This window comes from Agelaius phoeniceus, chromosome 2 (genome assembly GCF_051311805.1).
Source record: "Agelaius phoeniceus isolate bAgePho1 chromosome 2, bAgePho1.hap1, whole genome shotgun sequence".
In the NCBI taxonomy this organism is placed as follows: Eukaryota; Metazoa; Chordata; class Aves; order Passeriformes; family Icteridae; genus Agelaius; species Agelaius phoeniceus.
The window spans coordinates 83,437,816-83,458,329 of record NC_135266.1 but is presented as its reverse complement, the minus strand read 5'-3'; the positions used below and the strand labels follow the sequence as shown (position 1 = coordinate 83,458,329).

Below are 20,514 nucleotides of genomic sequence, written 5' to 3'. Positions count from 1 at the left end.
GCAAGCCCACAATGAAAACTTATATCTCTCCACTAGAGGTGAAGTTGTTCACTCCAAATGCTACACAGACTTTTTTGGATGTGGAACACTTGGCTTTGCCCCAAGCCCACCTACACTGCTGTGCCAAAACCATACTCAAACCTGTCCCCTTGCATTGCACTACAAATGAGATACTTGACCTTTAATGCCTAATATTCCCTGATTGTTGTGGGGTGTTTGGAGCTTTTGACAGTGAACCAAAAGCCTATTTGTGACTTACAAAGGCATGTTCTGTTACAGGTGGATGTGTTAGCTGGGGCTGTAGTGGCTGTTCTTCAGGCTGGCACTGGAACCCGATTTATGCTCAGGGTTTGAATTCAGATTCCCAGATCCAATACAGTCTTGCCAACGTATGCGCCTCCTTTGCAATTTTAAAAACAGAGGGTGTTCTAACTTTTGGCAGAGATAACCTCATGGCTTTTATCTCTGTAGGTAGCTGGCAGGTGTCATTCCAGGGTTAGGGATAGTTTTTTTGCCATTTGTTTTTCCCATCTTCCCCTCTGGGCAGTGTTTTTCCTGCCCTTTTTTGCTGTGTTGGGCAGGGATGCTCCTCTCCGCAGTGCGGCTGCATGGGCTCGTGCCTTGGTGCTCCAGCAGCATCTGCCTAGACATCCTTAGCCCAGATTCATCCCCTGTTCTTCCTGTTCCCTCTGTCTTTTCAACCTGTAAATCTTATTTCTTCCTTTCATAATCATAACCCAAAATTGCCTCATGGTTTCTTTAAAAACACTTTTTTTTTTCTTCTTTAAACCTAGATTTTTACAGCTGTAACGTGTTTCTGTTCACCATCATCTGTAGCAATTGAGAGTACTGCCAGCTAAGCAAATATCCCAGTCCAGATGAGGCCAGTTTTACAAGCCTTGTTACCCTGCCTGGATTCTTTACCTCCACAGCAGCTTCTCTTTTGCTTTTTGTCATACATGTATCCAGTAGTTCACGTTGCCTCAATTTCAGTTATTCTGCACATGACAATTGCAGAGACAGTGAGGAGCTTAGGCTACAAGGGAGCAGCAGCACATGTTAAGAGGGAGGGGTTTTTTCCTTTAGAGTGAATCTAAATAGATTGGAGGAGAGGGTAGTTTGAAAAGGTGGTTCAAAGCTGAAATTCTTATGTTCTTGCTGGAGTTAGCTTACTGCAATAAAATTGTGCAAGTCATTGTAATACCTCTGTTTTCAGAGAGAAAACTGGTGATTTTTTATAAATCTGCTTTTAAAATTAAGACTTAAAATAATGCTGTCATTCAAGTTTCTTGCACAGAGCTTTGCAGGATGGGTGGATTTGGGCTTGCAGTGCCATTTCAGGGCAGTGCTGATGACTGCTGCCTTGGAAAAAATAAATTCTAAAGTGCTAAATAGCACCTGTCCTGCAAGCAGTCAGCCAAATATCTTCTTATATTCTGACTTGGTCTTCACCTCTTTTACCTGCTAAAAGGATAAATATGCACCAAAATAGGAAAAAAAGCCACCCCTATTCTGTTCTCTGGATATCCAATTTCTATCACATGTAGTATAGAAACACATACAGAAGCAAATAAATATGGAGCTCCTACAGAAGTCTTGTCTTTGCTTTACACAGGCTCTGTTAGACATGCAATCTCTTTAGAACTCATGACAATTTGCTGTGGAAGAGGAGCTGTTGTTGGTACATTGCTTTTACTTGATGGGAGCATGCTGTGCTGGAGGGCAGCAAGGCTGTGCTTGTGTTTGAGGGGATAAATGGCAAACTGAAATACAATGTGAGGGAATTCTTTATTTCCCTAAATAAAAAATGCCTTATGTTGAGTTTTGAATTACAAGCAGTATTTTTGGGTAGACTGCCCATTTGGTAAAGAACAAACAGTGCTAGTCTAAATAGTTTTGTGCAAAACTGGGAAAATGCAAGGGATGAACAAATGTGAAATGTGCCTTACCCCCATAGGCACAGTCTGTCTGCCTCATACCATCTCAATTGTCAAGCTCTGTCCTAAAGGAAAATGCTTAAGTAAATATGTATTTGAGAAGCTGAAAATGCAGTCTTTTTTGTGACTGAAACACTTTTCTTCCTGTATTGTGTGTCAAGATCTTGAACACCTGAGTGTAACTAGCTGTAGCCTTGAGACTACTACTGGGTCTCCTAGTCAGGATGGAAAATATTTGCTCTGTGTCATCCTTTCAAGCTAAGGCTGTAGAACTGTGTGGTGTCCAAAACTGGCAGCCTGTTCTTCTATAATACCCAATGAGAGCTACTCTTGCTTGGTTTTGGTTTTCTCAGTTTCCCTTTTTCTTTTGCAACGTGCCTTCGAATTCCCCTTTGGCCCATGCTCTGTCCCTTGCCCGTTCCTTCCCACAGCCACATACATGCACAGCAATCCAGAAACACTCTGCACCCTGAGCTGAGGGTGCTGAGGGTGCCAGCCAGCAGCCCTTGCAGGGAGGGCATGTCCCAGGACCAGCGTGGTGGGGGGTAGTCTGGCTGGAATCCTCCATGGAACAATCATGTTTTCTGTGTAGTTGGCTTATTGGATGGGTGAAAGAGCCGAGTTCTGTCCCTCGGCTTGTGATTGCATTCCTGGTAACTTCAGTAACCTGAATGTTCCATCCCCTTGTTGTGGGTGAGGGTTAATGCATGAGCCTTGCAGTACAATTCAGTGTTGCAGCTGAAGTTTTTGTGGAATCTCTTTATCTCGTGCTTGATACAAAGTGGCCTCGTTTGGTACTTGCTGCCTGGAAATGAAGGTGGTGTCTCCCTCGGGGTCCTGCGGGCACAGCACCGAAGACTTGCCTTCCTTCTGCCTCATATCCCAAAGATAAAGGATCCAAATTAGTTATCCATGTGTTATCTCACTATCTTTGCTAATGTGTATGGGCATCCCTGATGCTGGGTGAGGTTTGTGCAGGAGCATGGTTTTGCTGTTGCGATGAAGGTTCTGCAGTGCAAACGCACTGAGGCTTTGGGAGGACGTGGGCCTCGGTGTATATGGCCAGTGTTGGAGTGCAATGGTGCACTTTGGTACACAGCTGCTTTTCCAGGAAGATAAAGGAAAGAGCTTGTGGCCTTCCTTAGAGAAGGGGCTGCTTTCCAGCCAGCTACCCATCTGTGGTGGTGCAACTTCTGCTCCCCCCAAGCAATCACAGTGGATGGGGATGTTGGAAAAAACCTAACCTGCAGAGGAGGACTGCTTGCCACACTGTACAATAAGCATTATTCCTTAGGGTGCTCTTGTTCTTTCTAGACAAGAGTATTGCACTGAAGTCTAGGAGTGGAGAGCAATTTGCAGTAGGGGAAGGGCTGGAGATAAACTGATGAACTAAAACCTGCTAATGAAATGAGTGATGTAAATCTGCTGTGGGGATATCCTCAGCTTCCCAGATTTTGAACATGCAGCCAAAGACAAAAGACAGTGTGACTGGAAGGAACAGGCTCTCTGGGGACCTGCTTTTGAAGTTTCAGCCAAATTATTTCCCTAGATTTAGAAAATCTACTGTAATGAAAGATGAGTGGTGCTGGTCATGCCAGCAGGGTGTTTTGGATTGCCTGGGTAGGAGCAAACACTGGGGTGTCTTTGCTGCTGTTAACCTGTGTGGCAGATCAAAACTCACAGAAACATCCATGGTTCTGGCTTGCTTTGAGAACATGGGAAAACACACCCGTTGTTGGACATGTGACAAGAAATGGCACGGTGATGCTGAGTGTGGGAGCAGAGGAGGGGGCTCACACTGCTGCCAGCTACTCCTGGCCATGCTGTGCTGGCAGCCTCCCCTGGGGGCTGGTGGCTGAGCCCTCGTGGAGCTGAGACCCCCCCCTTGCACTAGTTCAGGCTCCCTTTGGCAGGCAAGAAGTCACCACATCCAAGAGCACGTGGTTCTCATTGCCCGCGCCTGAATGTCTGCTGGGGCTGAATTGCCTGGATCCCCAAGAGCTGCTCAGTGAGAAACAGCAAACATTGTCCCTGGGAAGGAGCAGCTGTTTATATATAGTGTGCAGTGGGTTCACGAGTGATTATTAGGAAAACATTGCTTTCCAGTCATAAAAAAGGGCATTTTTGTTGTTTCCTTTCCTCTAAAACAGGCAAGTTGGAGAGTCAGGGATTTTCATTTGCCATGACAACCGATGAAACTGCCAAGCCATGTGATATCTTTATACATCCTATGATTAAATCTTTTTTTTTTTTTTATTTTTAAGGCCATGTCGCTAACTGTTGGGAAACATCAGGTGTTGTTTGCTTTTCTCATGTAGATTAGTCAGGATTTAATTTGCATGTTTTTATTTAAGAGCTGTGGAGAGCTGGGAGGTATTGATATTTCCATGATTTATGGTAAGGATGGTATCTTAGTTCAGAATTGCTGTATTGTACTGAAGTTTTCTCCCCTCTGCCCCTTTCCCCCTTTGAGACAGGACCACTCAGCACTGTCTCCCACAGGACAAAAATTATTGTGGGGCCCATCAGTGCTGCTGAGCAGTGATGAGGCTCAGAGCCTTGGAGATGTTGTTTACACAGGATACAAACGTCTCAGAGACTTTATAAGCCAATAGCTGTTCTTATGCCAGGGCAAGGTTTTGCAAAGACAAAGTGTGAGGGATGTGACTCTTGATGCTTGGTCCATGTGAGAGCTTCCCTTGGCTCCAGGTCTGAGCACTTCACACTAACCAAGAGTCTGGTGGTGATGTTGCTGTCAGCAAAGCTGAGTGCCAGCATTTATCCTCTCTTTTAAAAATTGCTGTCTTCTATTTAGGAATTTCCTCAGGGTGCCAAATATAGATTCAACGCAAGAAAAAAAGCCCCACAAGCTCAAAGCTCAACCCCAAAAGCTGCTCTGTTGCTAAGGAATAAAAATAGATGGTCCCAAACAGGGTGCTCGTGCCAAGCTGTGTCCCCATGACTGTGCAGCTGCATGTGCCAGGTCCCTGTCCCAGTGGCAGCACTGCCCAGGCTGCACACCTCACGTTGGCATCAGTGTCTATGAAGGACTGGCTGCTGCTTGCTTTAAGTAAGCAAGAGCAAGTAACTTTCTGTTTCCTAATCTTAGTCCCAAAGAGCTAAAAACTTCAGAGGGCTGCTGCCAGGAGATAGTAGTAGTACAGAAAAAAAAAAACATTTTTGTGTGCTAATATCTGTAATACAGCAATGTCTGTACTGGAGGAGTCCTGAGAGATGGGAAGATATTTTTGAACAAAAGCACATTCTTTGGGAGATCCTGGGCTGTCACAGAGTTGCTGGTCATTGATGGCATCAGGAGGGTGAATAGTGGTGCTGCAGGAGCTGCAGCTGTCCCTTCACCTTCTCTCCAAATGCAAATCTTTCTCTGCAGATCTCTGCAATAATTTATTAACCCATGTGGCTGGAGATAGGCAGTAGCTGAGCTGGGTGTAGAGGTGTGCAGAGGTGGAGACATGATTTATCTGGGCTGGAGAGCGGCTGTGGCCAGTGCCATCATTTAATGTGTGTGTGCCTCACATGCAATGCTTGGTTTTGTAGGGCCTTGCCTGCTTAGTCCTCAAGGTACTGCTTGCTGCATCAGCTCTAAACAATAAATCTCCAATGACCCTAGAACACAATTTTTAAAATAATGTTTTCAGATTTTGTACTTCTAGGTGAGCTGTTTGACTAATGTCTCTGCAGTAGCAGAAGCCTGGAGCAGAAAGCTTCTGCTAAAGAGCTGCTTTTTTGTGTTTAAGGATTTGTTTTAGTGCCAAATTTACCCTGTACAGTTTCTTGAATTGCAGCTGGTCCAAAGCTGAGATGAGGTTTTAACAGCAGATAGCTGCCCTAGAAGACTAACTGTACATTTGCAGTGGTTTAGGGTAAATAAAAAGTACTGTAACCACCTGAAACTATAAGGGGAGCTGAAAACGGGCTATGTGTTTAGTGTGTGAGCTAAAATGTAACCAAAACATGAATACTGTTCCTTACCTTCTGAAGAGACCCGTCATATCCTTGTAGAAATCTTACTTGGGAGCCATCAGATGATGTTGCTGTTATTGAGATACTCAAGATAGTAAACATACTTCTTTAAAAACTAAACTCTGTAACCCTGACTATGAAGTCTAATTCTGCTGTCCCACCCTCAGGGTTTTTTTTCCCATCTGGATTGGGTCCCTCCTGCAGCTGTCTGGAGCAGGCAGGGTTGGAAGCCTTCCCTTTGGAAACATCTTCTTAAGCCAGTCCTGAAGCTACACCCAAGTCTCTATTGTTTCTACTTTCTTCCCTCTCTGAACAATTTGTTTTTGTGAAACATCTGCTACTCTGGCAGATACTCACAGTTAAAGCTGTACTGCAGTGTGCAGAAATGCAGAGAATATTCCCTGCCAGATCAGTCACTTGCCAGATGAGATGGCTCATCCCAGCTGAGGGGTTTCCATCAGATGAGACCATTTTTAGAGGGGAGAACTTCTTAGAGGGCACGTACAATGCTTGAGCTGGTGGTGTAGTTCCATTAGGAAGCTGAAGCATTGTGTGCATGGGCATGCCTGGTCCAGGTACAATGTGCTTCCCATCTGGAAATAGGAGGTGGTAAACTGAGGACCACTGGGGCAATAATCAGCCTAGGAACAGGTCAAAACTTATCACCCCAAACTTGACTTTAGTGGCAGACAGGGCCCCTGGTTTGGGATCCCAAGCTCATCTTTGGAGGCAGAAGCCTGTAACACTCAACTGTATTTTATTCCTCCTATCCTGTAGCTTCATGTTCAAAAATGCTGCTACTTCTGGATAAGAGACCTTCCCTTAAAAGGTGTAACAGAGGCTGAAATCCTTCTGAAATGCCCATCTGCTGTGGCAAAGTGCTGCCTGTCCTATTGTGGTGGCCCAGGTGTGATGCACAGCTCACATGTGGCTCACATACGATGTCGCGTGTGTGCTCATAAAGAGGGAGCCTCCAACTGAAGCACAGGGTCACCTCTTTATTTCCTCATGTTAGTGAAAAATAACCACAACAAAGAACTCTTTTATCTTAACAATCCACCTCTGGAGTAGTAGGTTGCCCTTGAGAGTTTTGCCTGGGAGTGACAGCCACCTTCTTGAGGCACCAGGAAGAAGCTGTCCCTGGAGCTGCCCCAAGTGCAAATGACTGACTGAAGATGGGTTGCTTGAACTTTGCAAATTAATGCCCTGATGAATTTGGGTTTGCTCCTGGATAAAGTTCCTCTAAGCAATTGTCTTGGGGAGGCTGCTTCAGTGCATGATGCTGTAACAAAACGTACCAGAAGAGCTGGTTAGGGATTCAGCTCCTCTCAGTGAGGTGTAATTGTAGAGTCCTAGAGTGGCTTGGGTTGGAAGGGACCTTAAAGATCACCTGGTTCTATCTCCCCTGCTATGGGCAGGGAACCTCCCTCTAGATCAGATTACTCTGAGTCTCATGCAATCTGGCCTCAAACACTTTCAGGGATGATTTTCACAGATCCCTTCCAACCCAAACTGTTGTATGGGTCTATGATTTTTATCTATCTTCTCTTTCTCTTCCTCTGCTGCTGGTATTGCTCATTTATTACTATTACAATATTTAAATTACATATTTACAATATATATAAAATATATATTATATATTAAATTACATATTACTTTATATGTAGAAAATGTATTTTAGAATATATTTATATATTCTATATTTAGACTTCAGGTATGATATATCTGTCCTGAGCCAAAAGTTTGTTGGGTTTTTTTTAGCTTTTGATTGCTACTCCAGGACACTGTTGATTTGGCACAGCCTGGCTTTCACCAGTGGCATGGGGGAGGAGCATCATGCACAGGGCTGCATGGAGCCCAGAGCCCAAGCTGTGAGGTACCAAGCACAGCCCAGACCTCAGACACCTGAAAGTGCAATTAGCTGAGGTTTAATTACTTATTACTTCTAATAGGTTTGATGGAGAAGTGATATAAATCCCAGTAAATCACAAGCTTACTTAAGCAGAAGTGAAGAGATGGAAATAATGGCTTATTTTTTCAATTAGAAAGCATTCTTGCTAAACAAAACCTTATTGGATTTTTTTTTTTTGTTCATACCAGAGACTCTGACACAATGAAAACAAGATGGTCAACAGCAGTAAGACATGTCACTGCAGTTAAAACTCAGGAAAATTTTCTTGGATAGTCTGGGTTATGAAAGTGTGTCTAAGGCACATATTCATATTTCACAATACACTTATGATTATGTCGCTGCTAAATGGCATAGTTACACTTGTGCTAATTCTGCACTTGCAACCTCATTTGAGTCATGATGTTCCTGTTAATACTTTCTTGAAATTCTTTGGTTATTATAGCTTTTCTCGTATATTCTCAAAAATGATGGTCTCAAGCTGTCTAATCTTTCAAGTTTTTAGCAGAACCTTGTCACCCAGTTTCAGAACTTTTCCATGTATGATCATGGTGCCACTCAAACCCCTGCCAGCCCAGCAAACTAATGCATCAGGAGACTTCTTTGCTTTTTATGTGCTTGACATGCACAAGCCTTTATTGTAAACCAAGGATTTGTTTCTCCACTGGCTTTGCCTCCTTGTGAGGTAGGCAGCCTGCACTACACTGCTGGGAGTTGCACTGTCCCCAGAAACCTCATGGAGACACCTGGGGTTCAGCCTGATCCTGCACCTGGTTTCTAAAGACACAAAATCTCACATAAGTTGCTGATGGGTTTCCCCATTTTAGTGGGTCAGGTCTTGGTGTGGGAGCTTTATTTCACCCAGAGAGCTGGACTCAGTAAGCTTTCCTGCCTTTTCCATGCAAGATATGTACCTCTTGGCTGTAGTTTAAAAAATAATTGTGTTGGGTTTTTTCCCCCCCTTTGGGAAGAGGCTGTTGTTTTTGAGTGGATGAAACAGCATTTTTTGGCTGGATTTCTGGCAATAGAGTTTTTTCCACACTTGGAAGTCAGCCTGTCTGCTGTGCTGGCTCTAAATGCTTCAACACACAAAAAGATGTTGCTGCAGGGTGTCCAGCTTGGTGGTCACAGGATGTGCTAAAAAGTAGCCAAGACCAAGGGAGTGTTGCTTTGAGCATGCAGTATTGTCCCCACCCCCAGGCAGGTCTTAAAATGTGTTTGTGAAAGCAAATGTTAATATTGCACCAACTTTTTTGCAGTGAAAACCCAGATTTTTACAGTAAATGGAGTGTCAGGCTGCTCTCATGCTTCTGAAGATGGTGTGTGTCCTGGGGGTGCTGGTATGTGGTCTGGTCAGACACCACTGAGGCATTGTGGCTCAATGCCACTTGTGCATGTCATGTCATCAGGTGTGCTCAATGCCAATGTGCATGTCATCAGGTTTTTTGTTTAATCCTGAAGAAATTATTTTTCTGTTTACCATTTTGTAACTACTGCATGTACCTCATTATTCCTACATAACACAGAAATCTGATTAGTTTATCTGCGTGAGGAGAATTATTATTATTAACAGTTCAGTCCTCCGATGTGTGTGATGGAATATAACTTGCTGTCTGCATGTGGTATTTAGCACTTCCATGGCCATTCCTAATGCTGACATGCACCAATGTCTCTGGGTGAGACAACTCTCTCTCCAGGGGGTGAGAAAGTTACATGAGGACACTGCATCAGGCAAGCTGTGAGTTGCCTGATCTCTCACCAAGGGGCTTTGGTGGCACTGAGGTCCTCCAGGAGGTGTGCAACCCAAACACATCTTTCTACCGTCCAACCAAAAAGGGTTAATGCAAAGTCCCCCAGAAGACTTCACTCAGAAGTGGAAAGCCTGGACACAAAGCCTTTTCAACATCAGGGGATGCCTGGGATGTGTGAAAATCCAGAGACTGTTCCTGAGTGTGAGATCTGTCCCCTCCAGAGTTAAGCCAAGCAGGCAGATGGAGAGGGCAGCCTGCAGGCTCTCATGTCCAGCCATGGGCTGGGGTGTCTTGTGTGAACTGGGAGCACCACAGCAGAGCATCCTGCTCTCTGGAGCTCTGGCTCCAGGCTCTTCTTTGGGATGATATTGGTGCTGGATTTACCTGTTTGTTCTGTGGAGAAACAGCTGTAATTGCTGGTCAGTGGGCTCCTCTGTAGTACCTACACAAGCTCCTGGAGGCCAGCTCATGTGTGAGCCATGACCTGAGCAAAGTAGTTCAGAGAGCTGTAAATTTTCCATGGTGGCAAAAGGGGTAGGTGTGTTCTCTGAATGGTCATTGATCCAAAACCTTTCAGCATCAGCTTGCCTTTTATTTATAGAAATATGTCTGTGGCATAAAACATACATCTGATACATGACCACTTGTACCTTCTCAATCTACTTGGTTGGTGTAAGAGAAACACCCTGAGTGAAGCATTGAGGAGCATGAATCTCTCCATTTGGGATAGGGCTGAGGTTTTTATAATGTGGAGTTTTTTCCCAGATGCACTTTTTAAAATGTGTCTGGAATTTTGAATGATCAGCAGCTCATCAGCCAATGTTGCACCATCCCAGCTACTTGTGGTTTTGCCACCATCAGTGCAGAGGCATTCATGATCCAGACTTTCTTGGGAATTAAGTCCCTCTTAATTTTTCTAGTGTGACTGGAAGTGAAATCAAATCCTCATCCTGTGGAGATGAGGACTGAGGAAGGTGGGCAAGGAAGCAGAGGGAAATGCAGCCTGCTCATTTGCAGAGGGCATGAGCTGGGCTCATGCTTGCTGAGTGCAGGAGCCTGCTTGGGTTGGCAGGTGCTTTGGGAACAAAAATATTTTATCCTGAGTTACGTAATGCAGCAGCATGTCCAGACCTGAATTCCCTGCAATTTTCTGGCCTGCAAGGAATAATTTTCTGCTTGAAATATTAGCCTTAGCTTTGAATTTTGTTGCTCATATGGCATATGCAATCAGTGTAATATCTGTATACATAACTGCTGCTGTTTGAACTTGAGATGTTTGGGTAAATTTATTTTTGTTTATAGCTGTTGGGTGATGAAAAACAGAAAATACTTGTTTATTAAGAACTGTGTAAATACATCAAAACCTGCCCTGGGCTACTGCTTAGATCCAGCAGGTGAAAAGGCTGCAGATCCTCCTCTGTGCCTGATTGCAGCACTAGGCTCTGATGGGGTTTTGAGGTGGGATAGAGCTGAGGTGCAAATTATCAGCATTCCTGGCTTGATATGGTTTTGGTCTTAATACTTAAATGGGGCAAAAACCTTTGCAGCTGTGGATAGTTGGTTTTTTGTTCTGTTTTGTTTCTCATCCAGCTTGTTACTGAGTAGAAAACTGGCTGGATGGCTGAGCCCAGAGAGAGGTGGTGAATGCGGTTACATCCAGCTGGCAGCTGGTCCCAAGTGGTGTTCCCAGGGGCTCAGTTTTGGGGACACTCCTGTTTAATGTCTTTAGCAGTGATCTGGAGAGGGGATCAAGGGCACCCTCAGTCAGGTGGATCACATCAAGTGGAGTGGGAATGTTCATCTGCTGGATGCCAGGAAGGCTCTGCAGAGGGCTCTGGACAGGCTGGATGTGATCCTCTGTACGAGGCTCAGCAAGGCAAAGTTGGGTCCTGCACTTGGATCACAGCAGCCCAGGCAGCATTGCAGGCTGGGGGCAGAGTGGCTGGGAAGCTGCCTGGTGGAAAAGGACCTGGGTGTGCTGGTCAACAGCAGCTGAACATCAGCATGGGAAAGGCAGCCCACTTCCCTTTTCAGGCGTCTCCATGGGAGCAGGAACTTGTTTGTACAAGGTTGGGTGAGAGGAGGAGAAGTGAAAGTGCCTGGTTTCTGTGCTTTTGTTTTGAGTGTGTCTCACCAGTCTTCTGGTTGAATTAGAATTAATAAGTGAAGAATATTGAAAACTTTTATTGCACTGTCTTGTGCAAAGAGAGAAACACTGAGGTTCTGGAGCATGTCCTGAGAAGGGCAATGGAACTATGAGGGGTCTGGAGTACAAGTCTGATGAGGATAGGCTGAGGGTGCTGGGGGTGTTTAATCTGGAGCAAAAGAGACTCTGGGGGACCTTCTCATCCTACAGCCAGTCTCCTCTCTCATGTGAAAAGCAGTAGGATGAGAGGAAGCATCAAGTTGCATCAGGTGAAAATTAGGTTGGGATGAGGAAAAATTTCTTCACTAAAAGGGTGATGAAGCACTGGAACAGGCTGCCTGGGGAAGTGGTGGAGTCACCACCCCTGGAAGTGTTTGAAAAACATGGAGATGTGTCAGTTAGGGAAATGCTTTAGTGGTGGACTTGGCAATGTTGAACTCTATGATCTTAGAGGTCTTTTCCAACCGTAATAATTCTATGGATCTGTGAAAACTAAGTCTAAAACAAGTCCTGCTCTCCTTCAGCTGCATTCCCACTGATGGATCACCTCTCCAGGTGGAATCAAAGCCCTGCTTCAATTTATCCCTCCTGACTCTTGTTCTGTCCAGAGGGACCATGTGTGGGATCTCATGATGGAGTGAAGCAGAGCAGTGACACAAATTAAATAAAACCCCACAAAACTGATCCTGTGTGTGAGGCTGGTAGGAACCGCCCATGGAGACTGGTTGGGATGCCAGCTGCATAAACTGCCTTGGGGAAAAACAGCTGTGAAACCAAATTTTCTGCCCTGCTGCCAGCCTTGGACTCTACTCCTGCTTCATCTCACGACAGGACATGTCTCTGTGCTGTAGGGTTTGTGATTTAAATGAGTGTGGTGAGGGGTGGCTGAGGCATGGACAGGCATCTCATCTCCTGCCCTCACTGCAGGGTCCTGTCTCCTTCAGACAATGGGATAGGCAGCTGCATCCTGAACACTTGAAACCACTGCAGGGATGTGAGGCAGAGCCTTGTACCTACAAACACAAGAAAACAGAGGAGAAGAAAAAGCCCAAACCCACACCAAAAATCCAAGAAAACAAAAACAAATAGAGAAGTTGTGCTCTGTGTTTGTTTTGGGTTTTTTTCAAGCATATCATGCAATGTGCTGTCTTGCTGAGATGCACATTCCCCAGCTGTGGTAAGTGGGGTAGAGGGTGAGACGCATCCTCTCTGGGGAGAGGGGGGAGGGTGTTGTGAGCCTGAGTCAGCAGCAAAGGTCACTGGGCTGCAAGGCTTGGCCTGCAGGAGGAGAGGATTTCGTGACGTGGCCAGGGCAGTGTTTGTGTGTCCAGCACTGGCAGCGTGTGCACTCAGAGGGAGGAGCACCAGCTGGGGTCACAGGGTGACATGGGCAGCTCCACCTGCCCACTCCGCCTCACAAAACACTGCTCACTCTTCCTTGCTGCCTCCTGTGCTTTCTCCCTTCCCATGCCCTGACTTCTCGTATCTCTTCACTTCTGGCATGTAATCTCATCATTGCATGATTTGTTTTATGGTCTTGGCTCATCTTTTAGTTCCTTTTGGGGTCATTATCACATATGATTAGTCCTAGAGCCTAATGAAGGGGATCAGACATAACTCTAGGGTATGTCTGAGCCATTTAGCATCTCTGACCTCAAAGATCTGCAGAGAAAGTTTATTTTTAAGCTTCCTAAGAAGATAAAGTTGAATTTTGGATTGTTTAGGGTGCAAGTAATGGAGCTGAAATCTCTCTGGGTGGAGCATGCCCTCTGGGGTGTGCAGGATCCCAGGAATAATTATGCTGTGCTGCGTGAGTATCATTAGTCTTGAAATAGACTTTTGGTGGATGATCACGTTTTTCTACATGGCAGAAGCTACTGTGAAACCTTATGTTAGCTTTTAGTCCTCATTTAAGAGCACTGTCAATGTGTGTTTAATACTGCTTTTGTTATCCAGTCCCACTCCAGGAAAGCCACTCCCGAAGATATGGAACAATTGTAGCAAAGTAAGAACCCCAGAAAATAAAAAAGGGCACATTTTTGGGGGCTGTTTTTTAAGGTCCCACTCTTTCACTCTACTAAGAGAGGAAGGATCTGCAAGGACTTGTGTGTTGGAGCAAGGTGAAGTCAGAGCATCCTCAGGACAGCTCCAGCTGCTGCTGTTTGGTGGCAGTGTGCTGCACTGTGTCCCTGACCCGGGCGAAGTGACACGTCTGTGCAGTGACTCAGCTGTGTTCCTACTAACCATCTGCTGATGTGATGCAGCTCATTAGTCACTAATTGGTGTGGTTACCCTTTTTTTAGGCTGTTGGAAAGGCCAAGGGCCACATAGACGTGAAGCAGCTGAGTCAGTCTTCTACCTCTTTTGCCCTCAGGTCCAGCAGACTCTTGGTGGTGGTTGGAGAGCTGTTTCAATGTTCTCTGTCAGGCAGAAACAGACTGTCTCAGCTTTATCTTGTACTCTGTTTGATTATAAGCCTCTCACAGCTGTTTGGTGGGACTGGAGTCTGTAGCTGGAGCCTTCTGGTGTGTGTCACAGTGAACCCTCCAAAGGAAGGGCATTGGAGGCAGTGGGAGATAGCACCCTGATTTTGGACTGACCATAAGAAGCTGGTTTCTCCCAGCTTGCATTTCCTCCCTTCATCAGCTCTGTAGAAATCCTCTAAGCAATTTGGGGATTTACTGAGGATAGCACTTCTGTAATACATTTCCTCCCCCATTCCCCACCTATCTGCCCTGTACTTCTGCTACACTTACCATCCTTGACTCCATCACCTCATTCTTTACCTGATCTATAGGTACTGGTGGGTTAGGTACTGATGTTTTGCCTTACATGGTATCTGCACTGATGGTGTATAAATCTGTCTATTTTCTGATATCTTGAGGGCAGGTCTTTGATGCTGTGTGTAATATCTAGATCCTCCTGGACATAGCTGGATTTGGACACTGTCCTTTGCTTTCTTGTCTCTGGGTTTTTCTCTCTGCCTAAAATCTCCACCTGAATCTCTTCTGGCTGTTGTTTCTTTCCTGGGAGGTTACAGACCCCTTTTCTGGGCCCTGTGTTGGCAGCACCCTTGGTAGCCCTGGAGATGGAGGTGTGGATGCTCATCCTCGTGACTTGCTCAGCTGCAGTAAATGCATTTGTCAGCAGCTCAGCTCTGCATTTGTCTCTTTGGTCCTTCCCATGCTGTGAGTGGCATAGGAATCCACATGGATCTTCCCCCATGCAGGCAACCCTGCCCATCTCCTGTGACGTTGCTCAAATATCAGTCACTGCATCCTGCCAAGGAGCTTGGATTTGGGGCATGGAGTGTGCTGGATAATTCCTAAGCTCCTCTCTGATCACTTCCCATTTGAGCAATCTAAAGATTCCTCACAAAACTAAAGAAAATTATCAGAGTAGTAATATTCCTAATAGCATCTAATATTTCATTTCTTCTAAAAACTTCTCATACTCAGATAAACTGTTACCCCACTTCTCACTCTGCTTTTAGGACATGAGCTCTTTCTGGTTTTAAGGCAAGCAATGATGCTCTTGTTTTAAAATGAAGTCCCCTACCTCTTCTGCCCTCATGTGTGCCCAAGCCCTGCTCTGTTTGCACCCAGTGTGCTCCTGGAGTTGCTCATGGTGGTGTTTGGGATATTTCCCTCACAGGAGTCAGTTACATGATCCCCTCAGACAATGTGATAAAGTCCATGCTGTCCTTTGGGGCTGATGTAGTTAAAAGCAAAACATTTGGGAACATCTAGGAATCAGTGTCTCAGGTCTGTGGAGCACTGCTTGGAAAGCTGACACCAGCATCCCTAACTTGTGGGCAGCCAGGTGAGATCATATGAGAACCAGAATGGGGCCAAGGTTTCACAGCAGCTGACTCTGACTACGTGGATGCCCCGGCTCAGAGTGAAAAATGTTCTTCCCGCTTATCAAGGATCCCTGTGCGTGCCAAGAGACCTTTGTTCTGAATATTTGGAGTTATAAAGTTCAGCTGGGATAAAAGGGCATGTCCCCACTGGCTTGGTTCACACAGTGTTGTGCTCTCTGTCTCTCTTGCAGCTGCGTAAATGAGTATGGAAGATTATGATTTCCTCTTCAAAATTGTTTTAATCGGCAACGCCGGGGTGGGGAAGACCTGCTTAGTCCGTCGCTTCACTCAGGTAAGGCTGGCTGCCTCTTGGACTGTGGAATGCTGGGATGGGGACAGCACTGGCAGGGGAGCATGGAGCCTGGGGCTCTGCACTGAGGGCTCTTCCAGCATCACAGCTCCAAAGCTTTTTGTTGCTCACACCCTTGGTGCATGCATCACATACAGTGGCACACTGGTACAAGCAGTGCATCTGTATCTAATGCTGCACCTGGCCCTGTTCTGGAGTTTGTGTTGGAGAAACCTCATTCCTCTCTGAAGGTGGAAAGTCCCCTCTGAAAGCCACTGGGACATCTCCTCCTGTTTTGGTGGTGTTCTGGACCAGTTATAAGACCAACACGTTTCCTGGTCTCCTCCTCAACCTTTGCTGCACAAAGTGCTCCCTCTCATTTGTCATTAGTAAAGAAATAATCTGGGTCCTGAGCTGTCAGTCCAGTGTCCTTTTTTGTGATCCAGGGCAAGGGAAGACTTTGCATGATGCATAATAAAGCACAAGTTGTGGGGTTTTGGACTCTCCACTAGGAATTGTCAGCAATTTTACCCTTCACTGTTAATTTTAGTTTTGAAGCTATAGTGATTTTAGATGCTCTCCAAAAACATGTGGCAACCAGTGGCAATAAAGTTAGTCATACCCAAAAGGTTTACAGCAAAAATCTCTGGCAACTTCTGCTTGTTCTTTGGCAGCACGGCTGCTGTAGGGGATGGATGTGCCCCAAAACCAACATGACTTGGTAGACTAGAAATCCAAAAGCTCTCATTTCATTTACTGCTGCTCCTTTCTGATGGTGCTGCAATCAAACACCACCAGCATTCTGCTGTCCCTTGCCATTGCTGTGGCACTGGTGATGGCTGGCACTACTGTGCTTCCCTCCTGAAATGTGCCCCCATTGCTGAGAGCTGCCAGAAATGCCTGTTGGTGCCACAGGGTGCTGTGGAGGGAAAAGGGAAGGCATGAGGTTGCAAATGCATCTCATCCCACACAGATGTTCACACATCTTTCAATGCATTGGGAAGTAGGGTGGAAGGTCCTCACACTTTCCCTGCTTCTTCCAACTGTACAGAAGGGCTTTCCCCCTCTCTTTTTTCTGCCTTTTCTTTTCCTGTGCTCCTACTTCTGAAGTTGATGACTTGCAGCATAATTAAGGATGTATAAGGCAGGGAAAACAGAGTTTGAATGTATGGTAACCTTTGTGCTGGGGAAATGTCACACTCTAAATGTGATGGAAATAAGTGTCATGGGAAGGGGACATTGGATGGATGGTTTTGAAGATGGAAAAGGGTGAGGATTGGCACCCAGTGAGACTTTTGTCTTGTTCTAGAAATAAATTTAATCAAACTCTTGTTTTCTTCCAGGGGCTTTTCCCACCAGGGCAAGGAGCCACGATTGGGGTTGACTTTATGATTAAAACTGTGGAGATAAACGGTGAAAAAGTAAAGGTAGGAGCCTGATGTTTTAAGATGTAAATTCATGTGGCTGTACCAGAGGTGAGGTTTCTTGCTGCAGCCCTTCCTCTGCTGGAAGACACTCAAGGTTGTCTGGCATGGCTTGGGCAATGCAGGGTCTAACAATCTGTGTGCCCCTCTCCACCATTACTATCAGGATTGTAAAAGTGAACCTGCTGGAGAGGAGAAAATGGAACAGGGAGATGTTGCAAAACTTCTGTCCTTGCTTAGGAGACAGTGATGTCATGCCTAGCTTGAGGAAGCCCAGAGAGGCATTTCAGCGCAGCCTCTGCTCGCTGTGTTTCTGACAAGCAGAAATTTGTTGCAGAAATTCCCACTGGGATGTGCTTGAGCAAAGTCTTCTCCTGTGAGCTCCCCAAGATGGCCACTGGGGAGAACAGACATCTGAAGTTGTGTGGTTCTGCACATCAAAGGCTCATCTTCCACTTCTGCCAAGTTACGGATTTGGGAGAAGCCGAGCCAATCACAGTACTTGTGTTGCAGCAAACAGGTTGACTGCAAAGGGCAAAGTTCTCCATATTTTTAACTCTTTCACCCTCTAAAATAGCATGGAAGTCACTTCTGGGAAACTGTCCTTGTCCTAAGCTGACTCCCAAACTGAGCCTGAGCATCACTTGGCAGTGAGCTACTTTGCCTGGGCCAAAACACACAAAGCATGGGATTGGAGACCCATCTCATGCTTTAATGGGGTCCATGGTTGGGTTCCAGAGCCCAGAAATGTTGGCTGCTACCACATTGTTCATTAGTAGAGGTTTCACTTGAGCTGCTATGGTATTTGAAATGAGAAAAAAGTACTTGTTTGAGCCTCTCAGGTCAAGGTGTCCATGGTCCCTGAGCTGCTCCTGGATTTACTCTGCCTGCAGGAAGTTCAGGGGCATCAAAGTGAAAACCAGTGGTTTTTCTCTTGCTGTCTTTATCAAACCCAAGAGTGGCACCAGTGTGGCAGTGGCTGGGTGTGACACTTAGACCTGTTTTTAAGCTCGTGTAAGTGAGGGCATGGAAATAGTGGACTTGGGCAGATTTTCAGCCCTGGGGTTTTTTTAACCTGTACCACAGCACCACAGAGGGGTTTAAGAAGAAAATGGGGTGCTGTGTTGCTAAGTTTAGGACATGTTGGCATGACCGCAGCTCTCAAAATAAGCTGCAACTGCTGCATGAGGAGCTTACAAACCTATGGGAAGTGGTGGTGCTTCTCCAGGAGACCTTCCCACCTGAGGAGGTGAAGGAAAAGGGGTGGAAAATCCTTCACCTGATCAAGGCCAAGTTTATACTTAGCGTGTGGCTGTGCCAGTGGGCCAGAGCAGCAGCAGGGAAGCAGAGAGCATCGCGTGTAGCCCAGGTGGTGCTGGTGCTCATGAATGCTGCTTGTCCCAAGCTTCTCAGACAGCAGAGATGTTTCTCTCAGCCAAAAGCAGCTCCAGTGAAGCAACTCAGAGGATCTGAGCTGGTAAATGGTGTGATCACTGTACTGGAGGTGGAATTTGTTCTGTCTTGTATACATAGTTTAAATCAGTGGCCTCAAGACTGTCCTGGTCAGTAGAGGGAGAAAAGCAGTCCCGAGGGACATGAATCCCATCCACTTCAGATACCTCTCCTTTTGAAGCATCTGGTTCTCTGTCAAATTCTGCTGGAGCTTTAGAACATCACTTGTATTCGAGCTCTGGGGTTTGTACTGGTGAACTTACCCTCAGGATTTGTCTGTGTTTGAAGTGTTGCTCCTGTCACATAATCCTGTTTTAAGACTAATTTGGACTGAAGGTGCACAGTTCTTAAGAGAATATTGGAAGCAGTTGTGCCAGTATGAGCTGTCTCAGGGGCAAGGATGGTTCAGGGGAGCTCTACAAGCTAAATGAAAAGTCTCTGCTGCCTTGCAAATGTCTGATGAATGCACAAGTGTCCTCTCTGCATCACCTTGGGGCAGGATTGTGTGTCACAGGGCCTTAGCAAGTGCTAGCTGGGATATCTGCTGTATTTCACATGGCCAATGCTGGGTTCTAAGGTCCCTCTCCTGCCCCCACCAGTGCAGTAATTTGGAGTTGCTGGAGCTGTTTCAGTGACAAAGCTTTGGTGGGAGCTTAGTGTGATACATTTGGGTACTGGAATGAGCCCTCTGGTGTTTGGAAGGCAGATTTCTTTCAGTGGTCTTGTAGCTGAAACTTCTTGAGTAAGCAGTGCTTGTGAGAATGAACATTTAATGAGAGGGGAAAGCAGGAATGAGTCAGAGAACAGAGCTGCTCTGGCTGTTAGCCGTTTAGAAGTGCCCAAGCCATGACTCTCTTGCCTCTGTGCTGGGCAGCCTCCCCTGCATGTCTGCTGGGATCCAGAATGAGGGAGCAGAGCTGCTTACCAAAAGAGTTTTGAGACTTGAAAATAAATTATGGATTTCTGGGGAAAAATACTTTCCAGCTTTCAAAAGAGCATTATAAAGTCAGTGAAGAGGGACTAGCTAGTATGAAAGCTGTGTGCAAGCTTTTCCAGATATGAGCAGCTACCAAAGCTCACTGCCCAGTGAGCTGGGAGAGCACTGTGCAGTTGTGGGGGAATTTTGATCTGCCTGGCTTCTTCCAATAAAACTCCAAAAATAGTGCAGCACTTGTAGCAAGAGGGCCCACAAATTGAAGCAAAGCAGGTAGCACTTACCCTGCTGGTCAAAGCTAAGCATCCTCAGTGCTGTGAGCAGAAGGCTGTGCTGTCAGGGCTTAGTGGAAAGCTAAATGTGTGTGCAAATGTTGGGAGGGCACGAAGTATCAGCTGACACCAAGAAAATAAACATCTGTGTTTTCTGCAAGCTGAGTCAGACATTGTCCTTTGGTTACTCTGGGGGGAAAAAATTGTACAAATAAAAGAGTTGCTTTGAAATATTTTATTTGACAGAAATGACCAATGAGGGAAAGTGTGAGACATGCATTTTGGGTGCAGGAAGAGTTTATCAGTGGCTGTAAGACTAGGGCTCTTCCCTGCCTTCTGCACCCAGCTCACAGGTAGACTCGTGTCTGCTCTCCCCAGGTCCCACAATCTCTTCTGCTTTAAGTGTTCATTAGATTAAAGCAGTGGAAGAACATATTCACATCAAGTTTTTATCAATTTAGAGATCTCCTCAATAAAGGCAGAATATATATAAGCTGGAGTTAGCCAGCAGACAGTGATTAAATGCTTTTCCTGGGAAACAGCTGAATAACAAC

At 45.7% G+C, this 20,514-nt stretch overlaps 1 protein-coding gene across 2 annotated transcripts in view; it reads left to right on the top strand.

Moving 5' to 3' along the window:
* The window catches only part of RAB30 (RAB30, member RAS oncogene family), a 49,202-nt gene that overhangs the window by 15,767 nt on the left and 12,921 nt on the right, over positions 1–20,514 (top strand). For both annotated transcript variants that reach the window (XM_054654776.2, XM_077174014.1), the window contains 2 exons: positions 15,781–15,881; positions 17,222–17,305. In XM_054654776.2, the coding sequence (XP_054510751.1) occupies positions 15,789–15,881; positions 17,222–17,305 (177 nt within the window). In that variant the 5' untranslated portion in view covers positions 15,781–15,788. The remainder of the gene's footprint in view (positions 1–15,780; positions 15,882–17,221; positions 17,306–20,514) is intronic.